Source organism: Megalops cyprinoides, chromosome 11 (genome assembly GCF_013368585.1).
Source record: "Megalops cyprinoides isolate fMegCyp1 chromosome 11, fMegCyp1.pri, whole genome shotgun sequence".
Lineage (NCBI taxonomy): Eukaryota > Metazoa > Chordata > Actinopteri > Elopiformes > Megalopidae > Megalops > Megalops cyprinoides.
This window is the reverse complement of record NC_050593.1, coordinates 15,269,382-15,297,172: the sequence shown is the minus strand read 5'-3', so window position 1 is coordinate 15,297,172 and position 27,791 is coordinate 15,269,382. Positions and strand designations below refer to the sequence as shown.

Here is a 27,791-nt window from a genome sequence, read left to right as displayed (position 1 = left end):
TGGTTCAAATGCACATTGATTTTTGTACATGCATTTCTTTTCGAATGGGTCCAAACCATTACAATGGACTAAGTAATTGGACTAATTCAATTGTGTTGAAGCAGTCACACCAGCAGTTGTTTTGTTTTGCTTTCTACAAATACTGTAATTTTTGATCGTCTCAAAAGGTAGTCACTGTTTGTGAAAAAAACTTAACAAAATCAAATTAATTGAATAAAAACGTTTCCAAGGATTGTTGGAAATATATTGTAGTTACACCCTTTGTTTCCATTTTTTGACCAATGGCACTGATCAACTCTGAACCAATACTGTGCTCTAATTATGACACCTCTGCTGGTTCTGCTCATCCGTGTGCTCCTAAGAGTGAGATGAATAATCTACATTTGTCAAGATATAAGTGTGGGTCCAGAGCTCCCTGTAAAACGAATGTAAACTTTTACATTGGTTGGAAACATGGGGCTGCGAAATGAGCGCGTACTGGTGCCACTGGTGAGTTACAAGCTGACCTCATACACGTGTTTCCGAGAAAAGTGCTTGCTTAACTGTACTTCACGCCACGTCCACATGGTATAGATGTACAAACTTTACGTTACAGCAGGACTAAGTTTCCTTTTATTTCTACCACATGGGAAAAAAAGACAATACTGAACCTCTCCTAAAGTCTTCTGTGGTGGCACTGCTACTCTTCATCAGATTTCACAGGCCTCTGCTAGCAATGACAATGGCAGTATAAATACATGTGTATAGCTTGTATATGTACAATAACTAACGTATATACAACAGGCGCTGGTATCCGATTCTGAAACATTTAAATAACCTGTACAAACGCTATATTGAAAATGCACGCACACACACACACTGATGATTGAACAGCTGTTTCAGAACCATGACTTCCTAAGTATGTCTGCCCTTCTTTAAACCTTTGACCACAACCCATTTAATGTCATTCTGATGGCATCCATGGCACAGACTCCATATTTGTGTGCAACAGTGAGAAGTAAGGACTGCCAGGGTCCAGCACATTGGGTGCATGGAAAAAATATGTACGATCAGATTAGCTGAAAACCTGCAATTCACTCCATAAAGGAATGTTAGACTATTTATGCTCAAACAGACTATATCTCAGATAGCTCCATTGGATTATCCATACTATATTTAAATAAGTACATTTTAAAAATTACATTTTTGTTTATTCAATGTGCCTTGTCCTTCACATGAACATATGTGACACTTTGCCAGAAAGACACTTCAAAACATTAATGACTGGTTAGGCAAGCTGGCTAGGCAATTTCCTAATTTGAGAGTTTATACCTTCTGCTGCAACAGACATGTAATTTTTTAATGGTAGAAAAACTTTCACATTAAGTGAAAAAAAGATATTTATTTCTACCCTTGAACTCCAGCCATCACGTTTGGTTAAAGTGAAGTTAAAAAGACCTGCTTCAGGTCCAGTTCTCAGTTCTTGGCAGTCATAGTCTTGTTTCTTGATAATTCGCCAAGGGCTAGATTATAAAATCACTCACTTTAGTTCAACACAGAAGCACATTTAAAAAAAAAAAAAAACACTCTTCAAAGAATGCAGGAAACACCAAACAAATTAAATTTTAATCTCCTAGCTGCCTCCACACAACAGAGACCAGGTTTTTGGTGCTTTTGTTTTCATAAATAAATTTGGTAAATGATGCTGATAAACGTGTCTTCTGTCTTAAGGTACGACAGACATCCAAATGTTTGATTTTTTTCCACATGGTGGCTATGTACCAGTTAGTACAACAGAACCAAGGAGATCCACAGAGTTCAATCTGCCAGTGAACAACAGCAGAGTTTAACTGTAAAAATTGTGCATTGTGTGAATGTTCATTTGCCAAAGTCGATATGTGCTTTAATTATAATGGGGAATTTCAGTTTCATTTAATAACTTCAATCTGCCCATTTATTTATTTTATTTTTCATTTTATTTTTTTAGTTATGAGAGCAGGGCTGCCTCATTATGAAGTGTTTGTGCTTGGTCTGAATCCAGTGTTCACACTGTGCTGTGTCCCTGACCCATCATCTCCTCTCTGCTGGAGAGAGAGAGAGGTCAGGCCTCCTCTGCCATATGTTTTGCCAGCCCCACTCTTCCTGCCAGGTAGCATATTTCCTGTAAGAGTTTGTGCTTTCTCATTTACCAGAGTGTGGTGGGGTTGTGCCCTCTCAGAGAGTGTGTAGTGCCATATCCCCCTGACTCCCAACTTCAGCAGAAATGAAGACCGCCAGATTGGCCCCCAAGCCCCAGCTGTGTGGCTGCCTCTATTCTCTACTCACTCCATTCTACACCATTAACATCATCACCTTGGAATACATCAGCGATGTCTTCAGCAATGGGAGGGAGTAGCCCAGGCCAGATGTGAGATAGGGGGGACACTGCTCTGCTCATTGTGAAGGGCTGCCCCGAGTTTACAAGTGATATTGTTATGAATGTTGAATTTAGTCAGATTTTGTGCTGAGGGCTCACTTCCAATAATCAAAAGATGCTACTTGTTTGAAAAAAAAAAACATTACAAGCAATAATGACAGGATAATCCTCAAAAACCGCAATAATAATCTCAGCCATTTTCAAGTTACTGACACAAGGATATGGTTATGTTTAACCTACACTACATCATACAGAGGGTTTTGTGTCTTTTGAAAGCAGGGTTGTCAGCCCTGCTGGACTCTTTCAACATGACATGGCTGTTTGCGCTGGACGAGACTCAGACCTCCTCTTCTTTCCCAGAAGGAGAGTGACGGGCTGGGACTCCTCCCCTTCCTCCCCACCTTGCATTCATTGACACATTGAGTTCGGAGATAAAGAAAGTAGGGGGGATGCTGTAGCAATGGGAGGTCTTTTTCTAAAGTGAAATACCACTGGCACCTTAAGGTCTATGTTTGTTTGTCCTCGGAGGTCTTTCCGGGTATGGGGCTGGAGCCGAGCGTGGATGTGACTGCGCCCTCCTCCGGGTGCCCCACACGCCCTGAGCGCTCTCACTCAAACCTTTCGTAGTGCCTTGTCTGTCTCACCCTGGGCACCATGTCAACCAGCAGCCTGCAGCAAAGAAATGAGAGGGAAACTTGAAATGTGTATTCCTATTCTATGCCAGTATTTCACAGACAGGGGGCGCCATTTCTCCTATGAATGTGCATTGCCCTGCGCTGCTCCTGAATGGACACAGGAGACAACCCAGTTGTACTGCTTAAGTGCAAGCAATGAAGAATTAATGCAATTATCAAGGTGCATGCAGATGGTGTGATGGAATTTTCCACACGCAGGTTACTGAGACATACTAATTGGATTTGGATTTAGATCAGGAATGTGATCTATGGGAATGTTTCCACATTTCTGTGTGTGTGTGTGTGTGGGAATGTTTCCACATTTCTGTGTGTGTGTGTGTGCATGTGTGTCTGTGTGTGTGTGTGTGTGTGTGTGTGTGTGTGTGTGTGTGTGTGTGTGTGTGTGGGTGCGTGCGTGTGTGCGTGCGTGCGCGTGTGTGTGTGCGTGCGTGCATGTGTGTGCGTGTGTGTGTGTGTGTGCGTGTGTGTGGGTGTGTGGGTGTGTGCGTGTGTGTGGGTGTGTGGGTGCGTGCGTGTGTGCGTGCGTGCGCGTGTGTGTGTGTGTGTGTGTGCGTGCGCGTGTGTGTGCGTGCGTGTGTGTGTGTGTGTGTGTGTGTGTGTGTGTGTGTGTGTGTGTGTGTGTGCGCGTGTGTGTGGGTGTGTGCGTGTGTGGGTGAGTGTGTGCGTGCGTGTGTGTGCATGTGTGTGTGTGCGTGTGTGTGTGCGTGCGTGTGTGTGTGCGCGTGTGTGTGGGTGTGTGCGTGTGTGGGTGAGTGTGTGCGTGCGTGTGTGTGCATGTGTGTGTGTGCGTGTGTGTGTGCGTGCGTGTGTGTGTGCGTGGGTGGGTGTGTGAGGGCGCGTGTGTGAGGGTGTGTGTGGTCACTCACTTCACTCCATATGCCAGGATGATCAGACCAATCAGGACCCCTATTGTTCCATCCAGGTACCAGATACTGGGGTCATGTCGGAAAACCTCCGCACTGATGAGAATGGAGAAGCCCATGACCCCCCCAACAAGAGAGTTGAATCCTGGGAAAAGGACACAGGCAGTTGGGATGGGCAGAGGTCATTAGGTCACTGGGTCAGAGAGTCACAGTACAACTCCCAGGTGGGGCATTACCCTTGAGCAGGGTCATCTAACTGACTCTCCCCAGCTGTTTAGATAAGAAAGGGAAAAGAATAAGCATCATTTTTCAAATTCCAACAGTCTATGTTATATCTGAAAAAATATACACTCAATGATTTTTCATACTAAGACAGATTCAGTCATTTCACCTTATTCATTAGTTTTTTCATTTGAGCCTAAAAGTAACAAAAAACTGCTGAAATTAAATGTTTGTTAATTATCCCTGTTGTATTAACTGTTCAATGTTTGCATGAATGTGTTAACAACAATCCATCTTACCAAATAACAGACCTGATTTCATCAACTTCATTTCAAACAGGTTAGCTGTCTGTGACTGTGATTGTTAGAGGAATTGTCTGTTAGTAGCCAGCAATTACCTAATGATTCTCACCTGTAACAAAAAGGCCTATAAAGTACAGCTGTGTGGCTTTTTGAGCAGTTTGTTTGCGGTGGCTGTGTTCAAGCTGGTTCTGCTTTGTTGAATTTTTTCAATATGAATTATTTGAATTTTTTTTTTTGATACTCTTGCTCCTTCTGTTTGTGTTTTTGTGCAATGAGTCAGCCAGCACCAGAACAAAAATACAGCTTTTTATTAAGTTTTATGTGTTATGGCTGCATAACAACTCAAGCCTGTTTTCCTATTGCTCTAATTCTTTTTATGTACATCCAGTCAGCATCTCTGTTCCTGACGTTTCTTGTCCTTGTAGGAACTAAGACACCGTGCTTCACACATCACAAACGCTGAGATACACAGCGTTTCAGTGCAGTGAAGCTCACTCTGCCGCAGATATTTCTCTGCTTTGGAACAACACTTAGGCATTGTACCACTGTAACTGTCATAAATTTGCACGATTGTTGTTTTGATCATCCTTTCTCTGCAAATAGAATCTCTTCCAGCCGGATGCCGGAGACTTGCGTAAACCTCCCCCCACCTCCCCTGCCTGTGCTCCGGGGGCCCTGCCGTCTGCCCACACCTCATGTCTCCCCAATTAGAGCCTGAGTCTGGCTGGGGGTGTGCGGGAGGGAGCGGGTGTGATCTGTGGGGGTTTTGCGTCGGGAGGAAACGGCAGTTGGCGGGAGATTCCGTCTAGATTTTATTTCCCTCCCATCTGCCTTGCGCTTATCAAATTCTAATGCCTAATGTGGTTATTTAGATTAAGGCAGGGCATTGGAATGCTCAAATCAGTTTTGCTATTGTAGCTTTGAAAAACATCCATCTTATTGATATATGGATGTAGATATAGGTGGTGGTTGATATATACACACACACACACACGTATATGTGTGTGTTTATCTATAGTTAGTGCTTGAGATAAATCTCTAATGGGCTTTAAGATGCTAATATCCTTTAAAGGTGATATATACATGCAATATATCATCACCAATTAGAATATCTGAGGACAGATGGGAGGGTCACTTGAAGAGGCGGGAAAACGGTGACATAAATCATGATAAATAAAGATTATCATTGTTCAAACAGAATTAGCATTGAATAACATTTTACTTTTGGAGGTATATGAGCAAGGTTACTTGTTTTCTGTTCTTTGACATGTATTCACTACGGTCTTTACAGCTTATGGAAAAGGGAGTATGCCAGCCATTTTGTCAAAGGATTCATCATGCAGAACGAGATTTGCACATGACATAATGAGCATAACAGCTTGACAGTACAAAGTTCAATATGAAACAGATTCTGAAGCAGGTTCTTTCAGCAAGTCTATATTTGGAAGTGCCTCTCTAAGGAGTCTGTTTTTACAGAACAACCGTATGGCACAGCCTTAACCAGTACACCTCATGTTACCTGTGAAGTTTTCCCCACCGCCACAAAACACTGTACTAATCTCGGACTTAATGGCACTGCCACGATTAACCAGGTCTACAATGACAGGCCTTAACAGTTTAATGCATGGGCTTGCCTTGCACACTTTTAAGTGTGAGAGGCGCAGTGGCACAAAACAGCAGTTTCAGGATTGAGACAGAGTGGCCCTGGTGGTATTGCCAGTGCTCCCAGTGGAAATAAAGTGGAGGCCAAAAAAAGCAACATAGGGGTTTATTGGATTTGTGTGTGTGTGTGTGTGTGTGTGTGTGTTGGCTGAGCAAGGTCTTCTGTGGGAAAGAGCTCATAGGACTGCCTACACTTGCACTTAACTGAGGGGGGAGTGGTTTTGTGGCAGCATAGCTCACCTTCCATTGCTGATTGGCTACCTACCGTCAGTGACGAGGGCTCTGCTGGTGAGCACCTTGCCCAACAGGAACTTGATCACGGCTAAGATAATACACATGACCCCACTCACGATGGACACACTGAAGAGGAAGTCATCCTGACAGAGGAAGTGGACAGAGAGACAGGGAGAGAGAGAGAAAGTTCTCAGCAACTTCATTAAAATTGCACAGTCGTCTACCGTGCAGAGGACTGCGTGTCCCTAAACTGAAAGAGCAAGGTCATTCTCACCTTCTTCGCGATAAACACATAATGTGATGTAGCAAAAACTGTTGTGAAAGCATCTGCCACTTAGCTGCAAGTTACACTGGGGGGATCTATTTATGGCCGTGCGCGACAAGCGACGTCTCCGCTAAAGGTTTGATCCCTGCCTTTCTTGCAGCACCAGAGACTGTCTGAAACGCCTGCTCAGCTCCCACCTGGAAGAGCACTCTTTCCCACACTGAAATCCCAGAAGAGAAGTGTCAGGTCGGCACAGATATCTCAGTGGTTTGCACTTCTTATTGCCTTCTCTCTCCACTCATGATTGATTTCAAAATTCAGACTGTGAAGCCATAACTACTGCAACTCACACAGCAACCCACGGCCACTCATAGGACATAACTCACCCAAAGACTTCAGTCTACATCCGAAGGCGAGAAGGCATCTATATATTCAGCAGCATGAGGAAAGAGTGGCCGGAGATCACAGAGAGGACGTGCCTCAGAGGCCCTGAGCATTAACACTCTGCCCGCGGAGGCCTGCCCTCTCTGTAGCCTTGCCTCTAATAGTTGTTGGCTGAGGGATTATGAGGGACTGTGAGGGTCTAATCCAGCTGCCTCCCAGAGGCTGCTCAGGGTCAAAGTGATTCAACCCTCACATCATTAACATCTTGACTGATGTCACAGGAGGAGAATGAGGGTCTCTCTAGGTAGTGGGGGAGTATCATGTGACCCTGACATGTCAGGTGGTCTCTGTTCTATGTTCTTTATTCATCCTAATGCTCCCCCAGTCACACCATTCCTTTACCACAATAGCAGGAAGGGTTGTAGGAGAGGAGGAGCCAAGCTGTTAAGGACTAGTCAATGACTTCTCAAATTTTAATGTAGTCCAATATCAATGCTCACTGATTAAGTATATCAGTGTTGCTTGGAGTATCGTATAATGAACAAAATTTTCGAGACAATCTCACTTAGGATGCTCTGCTCAAGTGAATCAATAGTTATAAGAATCAAACCGTGGTTAATAAAAGGTACTGTAAAAAAGACGAATGCATTTACTCTGTTTAGAATGCGGGGTTAACCGAGTATGCATCTGCTATCACAGTTTTACTGGGAGCATCCACAACAGTGAGTAACAGCAGACAGGCCTAAAAAGATTTGTCATGTTGTTGTCACTTAACTGGCAAGTTGACTTTCAGACTTTCCCAGATATACTTTTTATGCGCTATTGGACAGACAGATTCAAGATATTGGTACAGCAGCTTTTTAGAATACTCGGCTCTCAAGAATCATCTTGTTACATGAATTAAATTGTGGTGGACACAATTCTAATGTGGTATATTCGCTGTCTATTGAAATGTGGGAGGAAGAAAAATGGCTGTCTTGGTTAGTTTTAATGAGGATGTAATCTCCATCTGTACGCACCAGGGGACTCAAGCAACTGTAAGCCAAATTTAAAACCTCCTTTTATACTCTCAGAAGAACATATTCCACAAAGAACCTTTCGAGGCTCTGTGCTTCAAAAAAGCACTCAACTTATTACAAGATTACAAAGGAACCTTTTGAGTCATTTTCTCTGAACCCAAAGCAGGTGCTAAAAAGGCATTTCAGCATTAGTGGAGCACATATTATTTTACATTCTTTTCTATTCTCAGGCAGCTTATATATTTAACATTTTAAACACTTAGTTGCACATACATACTTTGGTATAAAGACTAAAGCAATTCAGGATAAGTGCTTCCCATAAAGGTTTAGCACCATTACACCATAGCAGCTAAATGCCCTCAATACCATGGTGTATCACATACACTCTATAAATAGTCATGTATAGCTAGCTACATGTGAGCATTGGAGGGATCTTTTAAAAACCACATTCACTGGATAATGTTAGAACAATATTATTCTGCCCCTAAATGTGCTTTTCCATCCATCAGTCTTGAGTATTTCAGATTCTTCTGATGTGTTCATAACAACACAAAATCATTTAAATGTCAAGGACAGACAGCTCAATCCATCTTGGCTTTACCTTATTTGACCTCTTTCAGTGATAAAGACAAATTTTGTTTACATCTTCCTTCTCATGCATATGTCTCCCAAGCCTAAAATAAAAATATGAGCAAAAAGCTTTGTACATTTATTATTACACAGTTTATATGTCTCTTAAACGTAACATGGACATTATGATAATCCATCAGAACATTTTTTGTGATAACCATAAGAACCTAGATGACCATATCTGCAGTATATTCAAACTATCACTGTGTAGAGTTAGAAACGATTTCTAACATCAGCACAAGCGCCGTTCAGCTATCCTTTGGGCTAACTGTGAAGACATAATAGTGTTACTGAAAACATACAGTCAATATGTAGTAAATGATCCTTTTAGTGTATTACACTCCCCATTTGCTTGAGATCAAACATGGCCAGGTGTTATATAACTCTCTATGCATTATTTGTAATACAACCTCCATCGATTCATTCTCTTCACCACATAACCCTGTCACCATATTTGCCTATTTTTTTTTTCTTCAGTCGAGAATCGAGTCCCCAGTATGATCTGTCTTTTTCATACAGTTCACACTCCAGTCTGCTGCTTCAGTAAACTATTTACAGTGTTGCAGATGTGATGAGCAGAGATGTGTCATATTGCTTTCATCAAAATTCATACATAATTGTTTCCTCTAAAAAGCAATTGATTCCTCTGGTAAGGCTTGATCCATATTTTGTAGTAATTATTCCCCTTTTCTTTTAAAGCCTTGAGGAAACAGTCATCTAAATGTTTGAAATGTTTGTCATCAAAAATGTATCTCTTTTGGTTTAGCTTTTGTAAATGCGCTAAGCAAGTTATCTTTTTGTGTACGCGTATTGGAAGAGAAGCGCTTTACATGCATCGGCTGCAGCCCGAGCAGAGAAAATGCAACTGTTTGCTGCCTGCCTTCAGATGAAAGTATCAGAAGCCTCCCACGCAGCCGCTGAGAAACCAATTTCCCACCTCCTTCATTTTTCATTAGACTCCAGACCGGGCTCTCCGCGTCCCCAGCTCCTCCGCGGGAATGCCTCAGACGTGACCGGAATGGTGCCTCGTTACGTCTCTGCCCCCAGAGCGCCCGCGGGACATCACCTTTGCAGAGGGGCAGGCTGCAGGCCACACTTTTGCCCCCTGGTCTCAGGTGAAGGTCACAGTCTCTGGCTGCACATGCTCAGTTGCTGCAGCTTCCTCAGACAGCTGCAGTAATTTGATGTATGGTGTTGGACCGCAGGGTTCGATAGAATCCACTGCTGTTTGGCTTGCAATTCTTCCTGCTACTCAGGATCCACAGATTAGTATGGATGTGCAGTGCATATTGGGAAATTGAAATTGTGCCCATATTGATCTGGGCTTGAAAAGAGCATTAGAAAGAAGGACAGATTGGAAAGAATTGATTTTGATTGATAAGATTTCACTTGTCCGTGTTTCTGATGCATTTTATTGTGTGGTGAATTTAACGTCTAGATGAGGTACAGTTTGATGTTGCTTTTGATATGACAAGATTAGCAGCCTCTCTGAACACTCTATTGCAGCAAAATCTTTCAAACATGGTGACACGTCCCATAATCCTTCAAAAACAATCATGCAGAAAAACCACCGATTCAGAAACAAACAAAAACACTGTGTACAGCTTCATCCAACCAACAAGAACAAAGAAGATGATGACTGTGTGTGTGTGTGTGTGTGTGTGTGTGTGTGTGTGTGTGTGTGTGTGTGTGTGTGTGTGCATGCACACAACCCACACTGTTTTTTCACTTAAAATATGCGACAGGAGAAATATGTTTCCAGCATGCATTTCACTGCTAATGAATCAGTAGCTTTGTTTCCTCCTCTCAAATGGCTGCTTACAGAGTATCAGCACGGGGTCAGCAGGCAGCTAGCTCAGTGTGCGTCTAGTTTGGATAACATGAACTTTGTTGTCTTACCTGGACTAGTTTTTTAGATCTTGCTCAAACCCTGTTGTGTTTAACAGTGTGTTGCTTAGCACTACAGCTAATTGCGTAGTTGTCATTGTTTAGTACTTGTTAGCTATAAATCAGGTGTTTGTTTTGCCTATGTTAGCTTCCAGGATGCACTTTACTGCTAATTAGTCAGGGGCTCTGTTTCACCCTCTCAGCTGGCTGCTTGTCTCCTCATTATCTGAGCAAGGTGTTTACTGGGTGTGTCTGTGCTGAAGCCACAGTGGAAGCAGCAGACTCGTCTCTCAGCCTTGTCATTCTTAGTCATTCAAAAACTACGGAGTCTATCTGTGGGAGGCCATCTAGGGAGGCCACTGAGGGAATATCTTTAATGACTGTTATGCTAACATAATTAAGCATGTTCTACTAACCCCCTTGTGTTGGAATAACAAAATCAGGTGTATTGTGTTTATATTTGTGGTCCCTGACACTAAATCTTATTTATGAGTGGATTATGGTTTCCTTGTTTTTGTGTCATTTTGTGTCATTTTCTTGGATGCTTATTTGTGCTTGACCTCTGGGGTCACTCTGTATAAGAGTGTCTTCTTCATGCCAATAATGTACATGTACTGTTACATGTACTCATCTTGCACATCGCTCTGGATAAGTGCATCTACTTGATGTCAGCCATGTAAGTGTATTGCTAAAAGTAGCTCTTCATCTTGTACATCACTCGGGATATGAGCATCTGCCGAGTGACAAAATGTAAATGAGACTGACTACCTATTTCACAGGCACTGCTTGAATAAGGTAGATGAAAAACCTTTAAAGCATCCTGTGCTGTCTTCCCTAACTCTCTTGCACCCTCTCTTGCATTCTTAAACCACAGTTCCAGCACTTCCAGCTTCTTCACAACAGGCACCCCCTAAGTAACCAGAGAACTGGCTGTAGGCAAGCCAGGGCTAGTTCTCTCATAGGGGGGACGAAGGCCCATATGGGACTCGCTCTGTCTCTGCAACAGAGAAAGATGGAAGAAATAAAACTGTTCACTCACTACTCGAATTACATTTGCTTCGGAGACACTCACGCAGAGCAACTATAATTGCATGCATAGACTACAATTGCTTTCATGTTATCCATTTATATAGCTGGAAATTTACTAAGGCAATTCAGGGAATTAGCCTGGGAATCAAACAGCAGCCTTTGAGTTACAAGCCAAACTCTTCAACCACTATGCTACTTCATTTCCCTACAGCCTAGACAAAGACAATCACCTCTGATCATCAGACTGGCTGTTAAATGAATCCTCTGTAATTTGGATAGATTAAGTTCAGCACAAAGGCTAACTTAATTTTCGTTGTGTTTTATGGCTGTGATGAGATATTCAAGTCTTAATTTTGAATGTGAATTTCCAATTACGAGAAGATAGTTTCAGTGCGAAAGCTAATCAGAATCAGAATTAATAACTGTTATGAATGGTGTTTTATGTGTTTGCAAATTCTTCAGGTTCAGTCTTCAGTATATCACCTGAAATAGACTGTAGTCAAATAACTAAAAAAGAGGAGACTGTAATTATCATTTATGTCTACTACATAAAATGAGTGCATAAAACAAGACTGATTTCCTACCAAGATAACTATTTACTGTATATAATGCATCTGTATATTTGTATTGTATGTATTTCCTTACACATTAAAAATGAATGTGTGTTCTGAAAATAGTCCATATTTGTCAATGAATTTTATTTGGGTTCATGAATGTGTTGTCATTCTAAGTTGATCTCCATGAATTTTAATGAAATGAAACCAATAACATATAGGGCTTCCTCTTTTTCTTGTTCATTATTCTTGCAATTAATTAATCAGTGCCTTTCCACAAGTGGAATTTGAATAGTTAAATGCCCAATGTCAATTTCAATTCACCTCTTGGTGACGCTTTAGCGCTGGGATTCAAATACTGTATTTAGTATGCTTATGTGTGTAATTCCTGCAAGTGGGATTGATATTCACTGTTTCACTGTTTCCACTAATAATGAAATTTTTCTTTATATATCATGCTGTGACATTGTGACATTGTGTCTAGGACATACATTTATGGATTTGAATTTGTTCTCCCAAAGTTTTTTTTAAGCTAAATATAGATGCCGATAGAGGCTATAACGAATGATATAGAAATAAAAGGTGCCATTACACTTGGCAAGGCCATCTGTAGACTGCATTTAGGTCTGCGTGGGCCGACCATTCCGGAGGAGTTAGATATATCAGTAGGGACTGTTAGAGTTGTGAAGGAAAAAGCCAAAACTGTAAAGAGTACCATTCACAGTATAGCGATATAAAGTATTACAAAGACGATATGAAATTTAACATGAATGAATGCACCATCTGGAGATGAAGGTAAATAATTATTTTACACAATTTATGATCATTTATGATTTATCTGAAGGTATCATATCATGCCATCATTACCTTTGTTGAGCTGTAGATTAATAGGTAATCCTGAAGTAAATCTGAAGAATCAAATGCCATGCCTATAAATAAAATATTCATATTAAGTGGAAATAAAAGCATGGGCAAGATGAAACTCTAAAGTGCACAAAGCAATATTTATACATTTGATTTATAATGCAAAAGGATGCTTTGTATAAAGCTGAATGCACACAGTAACAAAACATCCCCAATTAAAGACTCATTCAGCTTGTTTCTGAGGTTATACAGCAATTTATTTTTACCCTGAAAGCACTCATTAACACCTGTTTTTCAGAGGTCTTAAGATTTCGAGGTAAAACAGGCTTGCAGTTGGGCTTTAGTAAATTCAGCAGAATACTTAATGGACCCCATTTGCAAAATTGCCTTCCAGTTCTAGCACATTCATCCTCTTCAAGTACACATGTACCAAGGGCGAGGGCGTGTGGTGAAACTATCCCGGAGAAATCGTTCTTAATTGCAAATTTCACCCATTATAACTCTCCAGTAAATCCCACGCACAATTTTGCTAGCTTTTACTGACAATCTTTCTGTCAAACAAGGCAAAAGTTCATTGCAGATCTTGTGTACCATTGCCAAAACTGTATTGCAGATTAATTACCACCAAAACCTTTTGTAGAGATATAATCACCGTGATAAATTAAAATAATTTTTTGAAAGGAAGGTGGAAAAAAAACCCTTTCATTTATGTTAGGCTCTCCAGAAACCTTGAGCCATCCAGTACTCCTTGCAAACTACACTCAAAAAAGTAATACGTCAACAACAAACCAAAAAATCGAATGCCTCACTTACAGACAAGTGACAACAGACAAGACAAGTAATGGTGTGCACTCCACAGTTTGGGAAGCATTGATCCTCTGCATAGAGATCGCACGGGAAATGTAGTGTCTTGTGCTCATAAGCGGCTAGACTCTTAGGACCTCAACTTTGTGGTTAGATACTTATCCCCCTGCATAATGCTTCCTTTTGGAATGATCTCTGAGCACTGTGGAGTGAACAACCCCAGTGAGATCAACAGCAGTAAGGTATTTCTGAGCTCCAACTGCACAGGCTCCTTCAGTCTGTCTCAGCTTCCACTGGAATAGCAAAGCAGTGGAGACCTTATTAACATTTCATGCAGGGGGGAAAAAAATAGAACATCTTGACATCAGTGCTGGAGAAAGAGTGAAAATTTGAAATACAGTGGCTATTTTTAGATTTTAGTGCTTGTATGCGCTAAAAAAAAAAAGTCTTAACAGGCTCTCCCTGGATCAGGAATTCTCCAGAGCGCAGCCTTGCGGTTTTGATTTCGAAAACAGCAGCTGGCATTTCTCTCCGTGTGCTCCTCCTGCCTCTCTCCTGTCCATGTCTGCCTGTTTAACAGGATGTTTGATTCCACGGTGAGCTATAGTTGCGTGCTTCCTGGGGCATTAATGTGAGGCTAAATGGCTGTTTCTAAATGAGCGCATCTCAGAGCAGCTGTTCACCAATGGCTCCTGTCAAACGGGCAAAGGACACAGAAATCCATTCAGTCTCTTAACAGAATGTTCTGGATACAGATACACTATATGATAGTGATACACTATATGGACAAAGGTATTCAGACGCCTGACCATTACATTGTAATGACATTGTATTCAAATACATATACTTTAATATGGAGTTGGTCCCCCTTTTGCAGCTAGAACAGCGTCCACTCTTCTTGGAAGGCTTTCCACAAGATTTTGGAGTGTTTCTGTGGGAATTTGTGCCCATTCATTCTGTAGAGCATTTATGAGGTCAGGCACTGATGTTGGACGAGATGGCCTGGCTTGCAATCTCTGTTCCAGTTCATCCCAAAGGTGCTCGATGGGGTTCAGGTCAGGGCTCTGTGCGGGCCAGTCAAGTTCTTCCACACCGAACTCATCAAACCATGTCTTTATAGTCCTTGCTTTGCGCACTGGGGCACAGTCATGTTGGAATAGAAAAGGGCCTTCCCCAAACTGTTGCCACAAAGTTGGAAGCATAGCATTGTCCAAAATGTCTTTGTATGCTGAAGCATTAAGATTGCCCTTCACTGGAGATAAGGGGCCTAGCCCAAACCCTGAAAATCAGGTGTGGCCAAATACTTTTGTCCATATAGTGTATTTCAGGTATAAAAGAGGTATCTGATATAAATAACCGAAGAAGTGATATGGGGTCTCATGTTAATGGAATAAACTGAAAATGTACGCTGTATACATGATTGATTTTGTTTAAATGTAAATGTACATTATGTTTTTGTCTTCAATTTACAAAAAGAGAGTTTTTCATTAATCGTCACAAAGAAATAATATGCGAAATCTCTGCACATTAGAATCTCCATTGACACGCTAGAATGGTAATCTCCTAACATTAACTACATTCTTTGATTCATAGACTAGGTTCAAATCCCACATTGAGTACATGCTTTACATGCAGATGTCTTCAAAAGCATAAAGAGGTGAATTCAAATCACTGAAAGACTAAAAGATAAGGGATTGGATAAAGCAGAATAGTTCTTCAGCCACAGGGGCTTCTTTGACAACTAACGAAACGAATTACTGCACTTTGACATTTACATTTCATTATACTACAGTCAGACGCTCTTATCCAGAGAGACTTGGCATTTGATTGCTATCCTATGCTCCTCTGGTGCATTTCAGTATGGGATGCTGTGTGAGAAATAAATTTGGTTTACCACTGATTAAAAGTGATTCATTAGGTAACCCTGGCAAAAAATGTTTCCCAACAGTTCAGAATTACCTCATTTCTACTTAATATAACTTTGCTCTATTAAGGCAATCAGCTTACTGGAGAGAAGTTGGTTATTTTGAGAAATTATACTATAACACAGAAAAATTGCATCCATGATTTTGGACATGTTCTGCTTCACATATCTGAGTAAAAGCATGACAATTCTCTGCAGTGACACAGCTTTTATTAATCCATGAATGCAGTGGAAAAAAATAGTCAAAAGTCGAACAATTACTCAGCTCCTATTATGCAAAGCATTTCTTTTACACATTGGTCTTTGGGAAATGGATAAATTGAGCAAGGGAGAGTGGATCTGCACAAAAGCACTCATAACAGCTCATATCTCCTGCTCTAAGGATTGCACAGTGTTTCCTGTCCAGACTGTGCTTGATACAGACTTCTGTTGCAAGTCCACCTCCCTGGGAGAGGGCTTACAATCAAACAGGTTTCACATACACACACACAGTATGGAGGAATGATTAATTACTTTGAGTAACATTGCTAAACCGTGAAGGTTCCTAAACACAATGACTCACAGTCTATGTAATAATAATAACAGCTAAGATTTATCTGATGTCTGGTTTTCAATAGAGAGACAGAAATCGTTTGGTTTGAACCAAATCCAATTTTGTACCAGTGTACATTTGTTAATGTATCTGAGAAGGCCAACCCTGCCTGGCAACAGTGTAATTAGACTATTCTGGGGTAAGGGTCTTAACTTCCTCACACCGCCTCACATGTCTTGTGTAATTACGCAAGCGGCAGTTCTGTGACGCTACACAGAAAGGCAGCTTCGGTCTGCGCTTCAGAGGATATGCGATCAAAATTTCTCTCCTCGAGGTGTTGAGTCACGGCATCACACCTGAGAGTCTCGCGAATGGAATTCACACTTGAAAATAGAGGCCTCATTGTGAGGAAATGAAACTATTCATTCCAAGGTCATAGACAAGTCTCCTTCTCTAAATAGCTTAGCAACAATGTTAAGATAAATAAAAATGAATAATAAATGGAAACACCAAGGAATTGTTTTTTACATAAATTTGTGAATCTCAATTTACGCAAATGTCTATATGCATCTGTGCATATATGCATCTGTGGTTCTTTTTATCACACCTTTCCCCCTTTACTTTTGTTTTATCTTGCCCTCAGGACTATCTGACACACTCTCTGCAGCACTGCAGTTTATAACACAAACAAGCACCCAGCAGAGCACTGCTACGCAGTGGATCTCTAAGAAAACCGATGGCGCTTTGGTTAGAGCATCTTTAAAACACATCACATCACAACAGAGGCTGGAATTTGGCACAGGAATAGAGAACAAAACCCCTTCCACCTTCATTCTTCAGTAACCAGGTGAGGTCAGTCAGGTGACCACTGCTTTGGGCACAGAGCTTGATAGACAATCCTCTACATTGCATCAGATGGTTACAGTGAAACACCTGCCTGAGGCACAACTGAGGGAATTACTCTTACCACTTCGGGGAGCAGCTTGGTGGCCAGGTCATGGATGGCCTTTCCCAGAATGCACATGGAGGACAGGATGAACACCACCCCCAGGACCACACAGGCACTGTGGAAAGGGGCAGAAAAATGTCATTTGTGTACTTCGGGAAAGCTTTTTCACTTGTTGAACTTTGACCTTAAAGACTTTGTACTGCATGTCTAACTATTGGTCCCAGTACAGTAATACTGTCAAATGTATTGGAGGAAACCCACTTACAGCACCACAATCTTCATAAAGACAATGACAGTGACAATTTTTTTTCTGGAGAGGTGTTGAAGGATGTACTACAATCTTTATTGTACTCTCCCATAATTTCCAGTGTTTCAGGAAGAAGTTGGAAGCTGTCTCAATGGAGAATGTATCACGTATATTTATGTTAGTACCATAACCCAACATACATTACCTTAAGTGACCCAAACGTCTTTATTCACTTCTTTATATAGCAAGAGAATACATGTTCTAGTATGCATTGATGTATTTGTTTAAGTAGTGGCCCCAGAGACATCTCTCATCTGTTTCTCCTATATAGAACTTAAGCCTTGGAATTTCAGGAATTTAAGCACCACCTTGTGATGTCTCGTATGTTCCCAGCATGGGCTTACTGCAGCTTTAAGTACCACTACATAACGTCACTATGTAGTCAGGACAAGCTTCAGACGTGTAACAGTAACACACTTGTACTGCTGGTTTCAGCTTTTTTGTGAACTTGTTTCACTTTGAGATTTAATCCTATTCTTGAGTCTCCCTGATGAGGACTTTGTATACATTGTTGTCCTGAACAATACTGTCCAAATGTTTGTGTATTTTGGAATCAGACCAAATAGGTAGTAGAGCTTCAGTGACCTCTGTGACTTTGATCTTGAAATCCCTCAATTATTCTTTGCAGTGTGTTAGCTAAGACGATTATTATTGTTATTTGGCAACTTCATTCAAAAAAATGGACAGGATGTACATCTAGTTTTGTATGTTCCTGTACATAATCCATGCGTATGATGTTTTTCCACCATGACCTCAAGCATCAGGTTAAGACTCCTTGTATTCTGAAACGAGTAAGTGGAGAGGCAAAAGGAACTTGTAGGCTGAATGTAAGCATTAGGTTAAGCATTTCTACATTACATTTACTGGCATTTAGCAGACACTCTTATCCAGAGTAAAATACATAGGTTACAATTTTTCATGTTACCCATTCATACAGCTGGAGTCTGAGACAATTCTCGGTTAGGTACCTTGCCGAGGGTACAACAGCAGTGCCCCAGAATGGGACTGAACCAGCAACCTTTCAGTTACGAGTCCTGCTCCTTATCACTATGCTATTCTGGCACCCCCAGTGGAGAAGGGGCTACGGACCACAGGCAGTGTGCAACCACATTTGTCCTCCCTTTTAGGATGTGCCCTAGTATAATAAAGGTTCCTTCATCACTGATGAAACTGATCAACCATGAAGGAGGCTTCTTCTACTGAATTAAGTCCTTCAATGAATGCGTTTCAAGGACTGAAAACTTGGGACTGGCCATCAATGAGCACAGATGAGTTCAGATGGAAGTGAGTGTGGAAGCAGGCTGCCCTGTTAGTTTTGACAAAATGAATTGTGTTTTAGAGTGCTTCTCTTTGGGGATTTCCTTTAGAGACATCACTCAGTCTCAGAAGATCCATTTGCGGCACTGACTTTAAAGGCAGGTTGATTTAAAGGTTTTAAATCCCATTTCAGGCAATTAGCTCCTAGAACCTGAAAGCCGCCATATGGGCTTACTTCATTCTCCACTGAATAACTCTTTCATTCTCCCAAGCAGACACTTCCCATTTCATTTGCAATGTACAGGAGACATGTCACTGTCAATGTATTCAGTTATAAACAAACATTTTAAACATTGGCTCTTCAATGGTGGTACAAAGTAGCATTTCTGTATTACCAGCAGTTCTCTCATTTATTTCAAAAAGAACTCACGTTCATGTACGTTCAATATCTCAGCCATGTCAGGATGTAAAAACATTTTCTGTTTTGTTACTATCTACCATAAACATGGATCTTACATGGTGTTCAATCAGATGTCAGTAAACAACAGGACTGTATACAACAAAGATGTAATCTCCATCTTTGATGTAATCTCTCTTATTGATAGCTGCAGTTTATTCAAATGCACATAATTCAGATGAGATCTCAGCTCATGCACGTGACAAACACAAATTTGATTTTTATCAGTAATACAATTCAATCTACAACTGCAATCACTTAAAATGTATATAGTTATGTATTGTCTTATGTTCATGTTTTTTCGTTGAATATTCGATAGATGTAAATAGTTATTTATTGTTTTATCCATAACTGTTTTGCATTTTTGTCAGAATTTTTTACAAACAATTATTTATTATTTGCATTGTCTTAAAACTAAGCAGAAGGCAACATTTTTTCCCTAACTCTCAGAAAAGATACCTGAGCTGACACATTTGCTTTTGGGAGGGGGGCAGTATTCAAGTCAACATATTTTTTCCAACAAGCAAAAATTTATTTACCTACATTTACCTTTGCCTACCATTTACTTTTCTTTAGTTCTGAACAAAACAATATTTGGCATGTGTGGATAGCTGTTTCAGACCCTGAGTAACCAGAATGTAGCGAAAAATTCATTGGGGTAAATGAGCCACCCAAACGCTTGCAACTCAGCCAAGTGTGGTTATTGTTCCAGGAGACCCACAACAATGGAAATAATGAAGACTGAAAAATGATTGGAATAAAGATTAACTGAGCACCAAAGCAAAAAACAAGAAAATACTGCTTCGTAAATTTTAACCCTGCTCTCTTTCAAGGGACAGAGCAACACACACATGCAAAGGAAAAACCCTATTAACCGAAAAAACCAAAGTAAAAGTCCCTGGCATAGAGTGAGATTTATGCATCTGTCTACAACATATCTGACTGGAAGCTGATTTCACAATGACAGAAAACTGTGGCCAAAATGCACCACAAGGAGCTGCTGCTGTTTATTACCGCAGGGGTGGGGGGCTGAAGGCTGTTTACAGGAGCAACAGAGCCAGACTGTGCGGCTGAGAGTGTGTGTACACAGCGCGCGTCAACCTGTCTGCCATGCATGCTAGTGCCCGGTCCCGAGGGAACCGGCCAGGGGAGGTAGCTAGGCAACGCCGAGCAGAGCGCAGCTGGAGAGCTTGCATCGAGCGGGGCCCAGAGGCACGTCAGAACAGCGCGGGCAGACGCGACCCGGGCGCAGCCCTCTCTCCGAAAAGCCCATCTCCATGCTTAATTAGCGGCGCTGCCCCCACGCAGGCCTACAGCACAGGGCCAGCTGCCCTTAGGTGTGGGGGCTGCTTTCACCAGGCATTGTGGGGTCCAGATCTACCAGCATCTAACAGTGGAGATGCTGATGCAGGACACTGCAGGGAAACACTTTCCATGAATGATGACAAACAAAACATTGTGATACGCTGGGTCTCGAATACAAATCTGCGGGACAGTTTTTAAACCATCAATCTTGTGTGTATTATCTGCGAATACAGAGAACATTGGCAGCAGTTCAAAAACTAGGCTAGGAAAAAACGAAAAGACCTATTCCTTTATCCTTTCTTTCTCTTGCGCATGCTAGTCGCCCAAGTACAGTGGTTTCCGCCCTTGCCTCTGACCAACAAGGGCTACACTTTGGCCAGCAGCAGCTCTGAACACATTACTGGACGTGACCTGGCTGACTCCACGGGCGCAGACATACCAGCTAATGCTTAGTGTGCTGACAAAGGTGTTTTCCACGTCAGTGGTTGTGAACCAACAATCCGACGTTCGTAACATAACTGAGCTGTAATGAGCCCTCGCTCCTCATTACTGAACCTCTCCATAAATCTCTCCTGGAAGATCTGTAATTATATCATCTCTGTCCCATTTTTTCCACACCCTCCTCCGAGGCCTACCCTGGCAGGAATATCCGAATATACAAGACAAATGAAGATGAGAGCAGCCATCATTTATCATCACAGCAGTCAGAGCTGTGGGGACTCTGCAGGACACCGAAAGCAAGACTGAGGCTCTATGGACTGCAGACCTGTCAGATCCATCCTAATTATGAACTGTAGCCCAGTGACTGTAAGGCAGATGTACACTCACAGAAATGTCTGATTAGCTAAAAGGATCGCACAGATTCATAAGATTTTCATTAGTTTTTGTCATGGCAGTTGACGAGGATACACAAAGCCATGCGTTGAAATAAAGATGAGAGTAGGATATTAACTCACGTCTTAAATTTAGATTGCCAGTCTGGTGTTGTAGCATTGAGGAATTAGCATTAAATGGATTTAAAAGTGTAGAACTTATAGACCCATATTGTAGCTGTTAGTTCTGCTCCACCCCTCCAGACAGACCTATCAGTGCATGGCAGTGCCACACCCCCAAACAGATCCATCCATCCATCCATAAGGCAAGTGAGCAGGTGAACACATTCCAGAGGCACCCTGCTCCCAGCACCCCATCCTGTCCCACCACGGGAGCAGGAACAAACAGCATCGGGGGGGCCAGGGAGGAGGACAAACACCAGCAATTTGTCCTTCATTAACTGTCACTGTTTCACTGCAGCCACTCTCCCATCTTCCCCCACCTCACTCAGTGCATGTATCCATTTTGAGACAGACATGGGCATTACCTTGCGCCAGGAGTTCTTTATAATTCTAACAGCTAATGAAGCAAGTGACAGAGCGCACCCATTACTCCAGCCAAGGGTGGAATGGGCCCCTGTTTCTGCTATTAAAGCTTACGTTTACAAGCTTGTGATTTCCCAGCAGACCCTCTGGGTTTCTCTCTGCACACCCACCTGCAATGTCCCTGCCATTAGAAATCGCTTCAGTCACAAGCTTTTCTGCACGCATAGCTGCAGAGCTAGCTCAAATGAGGCAATTAATGGCTTGGCTAGTGTGCTTCTTCACACAAACATTCCAACTAAAAACCCAACAAAGGAAAAGGCATTTTTGGACATGGTGGGACTTGTAGGTATCTGTAGCAAAACCCCTTAATCTGGCTTTTGGTTTCCCACTGGACATTTATATCCAACAGCAGCGCAGGCCTTATTTTAGCTATCTGCACCCATATACTATACATATACCAGTGGTACAACCGAGACACATTTTTGCTGCATGGTCTCTTTCCTTGTGTTCTCTACCAAAATTGTTACTGCAATAAACAACTTTGCTACCAGCATTTACTACAATTTAGAGAACTGGCCCTGACAGATACAATATTGATATTGTCCTTAAATCTATTTGTATTTCTTCTCCACTATGTGAATAGTTGTGGTGTTGGCTATCTAACTTTCCTGTTCTCTTCTGATTAAGAGTGTTGAATACAGTATATTATGCATGTTGTGGTACACTGTGTTGATCAGTATATGGTTTATCTTGCAGTATATTAAGTACACTACATTATTTGTGCTTCATCCTCCCGAGGAAAGCAAGCTCGGATACAGATGAAAGCCCTGCTGAAGTAAGACAGTAAACTCCTGTTTAGTCCGGATCAGGGCAGCCTGCAGGCTGATGTAATCCATCTCCATGGTGATCTGCATCACGAAAAGGCATCCCGAGAGGCTGCAGCCCTGCGACCGCGCTGGCAGACATCACCAACAGGAAACAGGAGACTGCCGCAGGGCCCCTGGGGGCCTGTGAGATAGAATCAGCCTTTCCATTCCTTCTGTAGCCCCTCTTGACCTGCCTGCCCGGCTCTTTCACTCCTCACACAAAGGCCCGGCCGCCCTTCACCCGGCTCCCGCCTGTTCTGAAGGAGCCGATAGAATGAGCCGCTGCTGTCAGTCCCCGGACTGCGTCTGAAAACCACACCGAGAGCAGCTGGGCTGGGTCTGCCTCCTCCGCAAAGCCCAACCCGAACCGGCGGTGCCAGGGGCTAAACAGAGCCTGCTGCCTGGATCTAGCACACACACCTGCCCTGGCACACACACCTGCTCTGATGCAAAGCTCCCCATCTTCTCACAGGAGTGTGCGAAAATGGGAAAACTGTGTATATATGTATTATGCATGATGTAACAAACATGTGTAACCACACACGTGTTTGTTCTGTCTGTGGAATGCCCCTGTCCTAAACGTCGGTACTGAAGTGTTTTTTGGTTTTTCAGGATACGCTGCACCAAGTCCTTATTTTACAAAGTAAGAGGCTGAATAATGTGATATTACATCAGTAGGATATATTTCATGAGGCAGTCAAATAATGTAAGAGCTTGTGCTGTGCTTTGACCTGGTTTCTACTTTTAGGAAAGCCATAATAAAATTGTCATTTCCAGGATGTGAATGAAGCCCATTTTGACAGGTGTATATGCCCACTGAGCATGATATGCGGCTGTCATGGTAAAGATAGGATGGACGTGTAGAGGTTACCATCTGTACTCACATGTATTCGCGGTGGGCGGAGTGCACAGCAGCCGCGTTGCTATAGCGCCACAATACAATAATGGAGGACAGCACATCCAACGTTGCATCAAACTAGAAAACAAAAAGAAAAAAACAACCCCATACCTGTAAATGCTCTTTTTCAATTCCTTCTGCTAACAACTTGCCCCTGGAAACCAGCCTTTAGTTGAAGAAATGTAATTGCATTCTAGTTATAAAGCAGTCACACGCTGTGACATTACTGTGACACACTCATTAACGCACCTCTGTGTTACCATGATGAAACTCTCACCAATCAGTGGCCAGTAAGGGCTTGTGAATTAACTATAGCTGTTCATTAGAAGTTAACTGAATGTTAAAAGAAACTATACTTACAGCAAATCCAAAGGCAGACGCACTGTGTCTCATGAAGGAAACAGCTAGAAATCAGAAACAGAGGAACAGATCAATGCAAGAAGATATTATATTCTGATGTGATCATTCACATGTCTACTGCATGCTAGCAAGATCTACAGCAAGAGTGACAAAAATGATTATTCAAACAAAATGCACATATCACTCTCAAGGTACTCATAATCTGCTATTAATAACACTGAGAGAGGAGGATTAACGAGTAAAATTTATTTCTGAAAAAAATGTATGCTGCTGTATTAATCTTTTAAGAGCCTTTGGCAAGGATTTGAAGAGGGTTCAGGGGGGAACGACCCTGATGCTCTGGTATAAATTTCAACACCATCAAGGAGGGCCAAGGGTGTGGCGCAGTCCCTCTCCAGGTACAGATCAGAATAATGATCCTGTCACCCAAGGCTGATATCTCTGCTGAAGCATCTGCCGCACAATCCTAACAAAAAGTCAAAGTATGGCCAGAATATCCAGCTCAGAGCAGCCATTGCACAGGAGCGGGAGTTTTTCGGGGCGCGTGGAATGCATAATTCAGAGCAGAAGTGAGGTCCTGCACTGGATTAAAGCCTCTCCTTACACCTCCCTTTCTAATCAGGACACGCGCCGTACCTGAGCCGCGGTCCCGCAGTGAATATGTCTACTTTCTCTCCACCGGCCATACATGCTAATTTCACAGCGGGGTGGAGGCCCCGAGGATCGCCCAGGAGTGAATTAGGTTCACAGGATCTGCCCGGGACATAAATACATCTGACACTGAAGGAGAGACGGCCAGGAGGCAGCAGATGTGCGGGGAGGCGCCGGGCGCTTTTAACGAGGCTTTTAACAGGGTCTAAGATCACTGATTACCAGCCCCTCCGCGATAGCCGCCCACTGTGCGACAGGAGCGGCGAGGGTGACGGGTGCCCAGCTGTCACTCACTCACTTGGAAAGGGGACAGAGCCGAGCCGGTTTCCGCACGGAGCTCTGCCAAGCGCCAGAGATGACAGCAAAGCACAGACTGGAGACGAGACCGCAAAGATCATTTGCATCTCCCCTTTACTGTGATGGTGGAGTGGCAGCTGAGATTACAGCTACTCTGACTAATACGTTAGCCCATCTGCTTGCAAGAAATGACAAACAGGAAACCAGCAGCCCAGAGACCAGGTCTGGATTTTATTTAGTCAAAGGCTTAGTGTCTTGCATATACAACATATACATATGCATATACATATACATTGCCAGCACATTTGCCCAGATACTCGCCTCTCCCCTTTTACTGTGCAATATAGGTGGGGTCGTGGCGATACAGACACATGACTTGAAATGTTACCAGACAGCTTTGCCCTCATTGTAACTGAGCCACGCAAAACTGCATATGAACTGACCAGCTTTCCAACAGTTACCTCATACATTGTAAAAGATATAATGTCACACAGCCCTTTCTTTCTCTCATTTCTAATGTCAGAGAGATTGAAAGAAGCATGGTGGACAGAAAGAAAGCGTTGCTCTATTTGCTACTGCTAAAGTGGCTCATATTAAGCCTTTACGTGTGACTGTCTACATTCCAAAGTACCACACATGGGGTGTAAACTATAATCTACAAAGAGCTGAACTTACGAGTGTTGGGTTCATGTCAAGTCAGATCAGTAAAAAAAAAAAAAACCTCTTCAGAGATTCTCCTCTGTACATGTATATACATAATTTATCGCTCCTATATATTGTCTACGGTTTCCTTTCAAAGGAATCCAGCTTTTAAAGAAAATGCTTGCAGTGGTAAAACAGAAGCAGCACAGTGGAAGATCTGCATGTGTGATTAATGGTGTGAAATGCACAAACGAGTGTTCAGCATTTCTCGGTAGCAGATATTAATCAGGAAGACAGAGAGTGTCTATGGAGTCATACGCAAACCGTAAAGATCATTCTCCACACGAATGCATGCTTTGAAAGATAATGCTTTGATTTGTAGCCATCAACCATTCATTATCAGACAGCCTCTTCTTAAATACAATACTTATTGACATTAAATCTTTATTATTTCATGTTGTTGTTTGTATTGTTGTGGCTTGGGTTTTCATAGCATTTAGAGCTTATTAGCAATTGGCCACTGTTTCCCCATGCACTGTTTTGCAACCCTGTATTAATGGAATTACAAAGACATTAAGAAAGGCGTCTACTTGCCCTGCAAGGCTTTATCATGTACACTTAATTACAGTTGGTTTCGAGCTCAAATACTGCTTAAGTCACGGACTGTTCACTTCCTTGTTCTCATATAATACAAATCAGGCACATCTGCTGATGAATTCATTTATTAGAAATCCATTACAAGCAGATTAAGGCTGACTCACTCTTTTCTTAGCTGAGGTGGTGTGGGTCTAGGCCTGTTGGTGCAGTACTGTAGCGACTCCACCCCATCACTGGTTTAACATTGTGTGGTAGCACGACTAAAATGTTCTGTAGAAGAGGCGATAGAAAGGAGACCCTGAAGACCTTTCTTAGTCCAAAGGTACTGTAACACTTCCCTTGAGGGCTGTGGGGTAAGGTTGTGGCAAAAACCATTCTCTAGTTAAAACTAGTTTTGAGTTCTGGGACACACAACAGTGGAAGTACTGTTTCACAACCATTTTCTTTCATGACCTAAACAATAACCAAGATGAAGACAGGCATAAGTGCAAGCAGCAGACTAAATTTTGTAAGGGTACACTTGACAGAAGCAAGTTATCTTCACTCTGTCAAATCAATCCGAATGCAGAGATATGGTCAGCTGAGAGTGCATAAGCATATCTCTGGCTGTCAAAATATATGTAATATTTCCTGTTTCAGACTTCAGAATGGGCCAGACGTCAGAGCTGTCAGCTGCTCTGTCACTCATACTCTGTAGAGACTAGGCAGATTCTATCTACCGTTCAGAGGGACAGAGCATGATTTCCCTCCCATTTCTGTGAGCACACAGTGCAAAGAGGCTGGCTTGATACCCCCAGCCCCTCGGCACGAAGACCCCTTGTTTCCTCTAATATAAATCGTCTCCAAACACATGCCTTAACAAGTCAAATAGCCAGGTGACTGAACAGCTCTCAATTCATTTGCTCTCAGCACTCTGTAAATAACACTCTCAGTTAGCTATTAGTCTGCATATAAAATACACCAAACCTAGTTTTATCTGTCTGGATTACTTATGATGATGCTTGTGGTTATAATTCGGTTATAAATAATTAAACATTATATCCGTATATGATTTTTAAGAATCAAACATTATACTCACATTTTAGTATCATATATTATAGTCTTAAATTGTTTTTTATTAGTTTGTATTTTTACTTTACTTTGTATTTTTTATTTAAAGCCTTCTAAAAACTCAAATTTCTTACATTTGTTAACATGAGTAGATTTCTACAGTGGAACATAAGTGCTGCATCCATCCAACCAAATGGCCACATATTTTGAAGTGTCCTCTGTGGCCTTATTGAACTGACCAAACAGCTTCCAAACCCAAATAGCCAGTGGGCAAACAGCAGCCTCCTTTCTAACTAAAATGCCATACCCCAAGATAAATATACTCACAAGTCCCCTGAAGATAATTGCAAGCTCTAGCTTTAGATTTCCTACTCACAGAAGCAGCTACAGATGGTCATGACAATGTGTTTGTAATTACTGACATTTTCATAACACTCACTCAGGCATTTCCTACAGGAGATCAGAAAGCAGACACTACAGCTAAGAGCCTTTGTGGGAGAGGTTCATGGAATACACTGCACCAGAAAGGTTA

General features: G+C 42.1%; 1 protein-coding gene across 1 annotated transcript in view; it reads right to left on the bottom strand.

Moving 5' to 3' along the window:
* Positions 1–1,651: 1,651 nt before the first annotated feature.
* LOC118785985 (transmembrane protein 163-like) overlaps positions 1,652–27,791 on the bottom strand; it is a 49,319-nt gene continuing 23,179 nt past the window's right edge. The window contains exons 3-8 of the mRNA XM_036540970.1: positions 24,023–24,066; positions 23,649–23,740; positions 17,233–17,329; positions 6,405–6,516; positions 3,957–4,098; positions 1,652–3,064 (exon numbers count right to left, since the gene is read on the bottom strand). Of these exons, the coding sequence (XP_036396863.1) occupies positions 3,004–3,064; positions 3,957–4,098; positions 6,405–6,516; positions 17,233–17,329; positions 23,649–23,740; positions 24,023–24,066 (548 nt within the window). The 3' untranslated portion in view covers positions 1,652–3,003. The remainder of the gene's footprint in view (positions 3,065–3,956; positions 4,099–6,404; positions 6,517–17,232; positions 17,330–23,648; positions 23,741–24,022; positions 24,067–27,791) is intronic.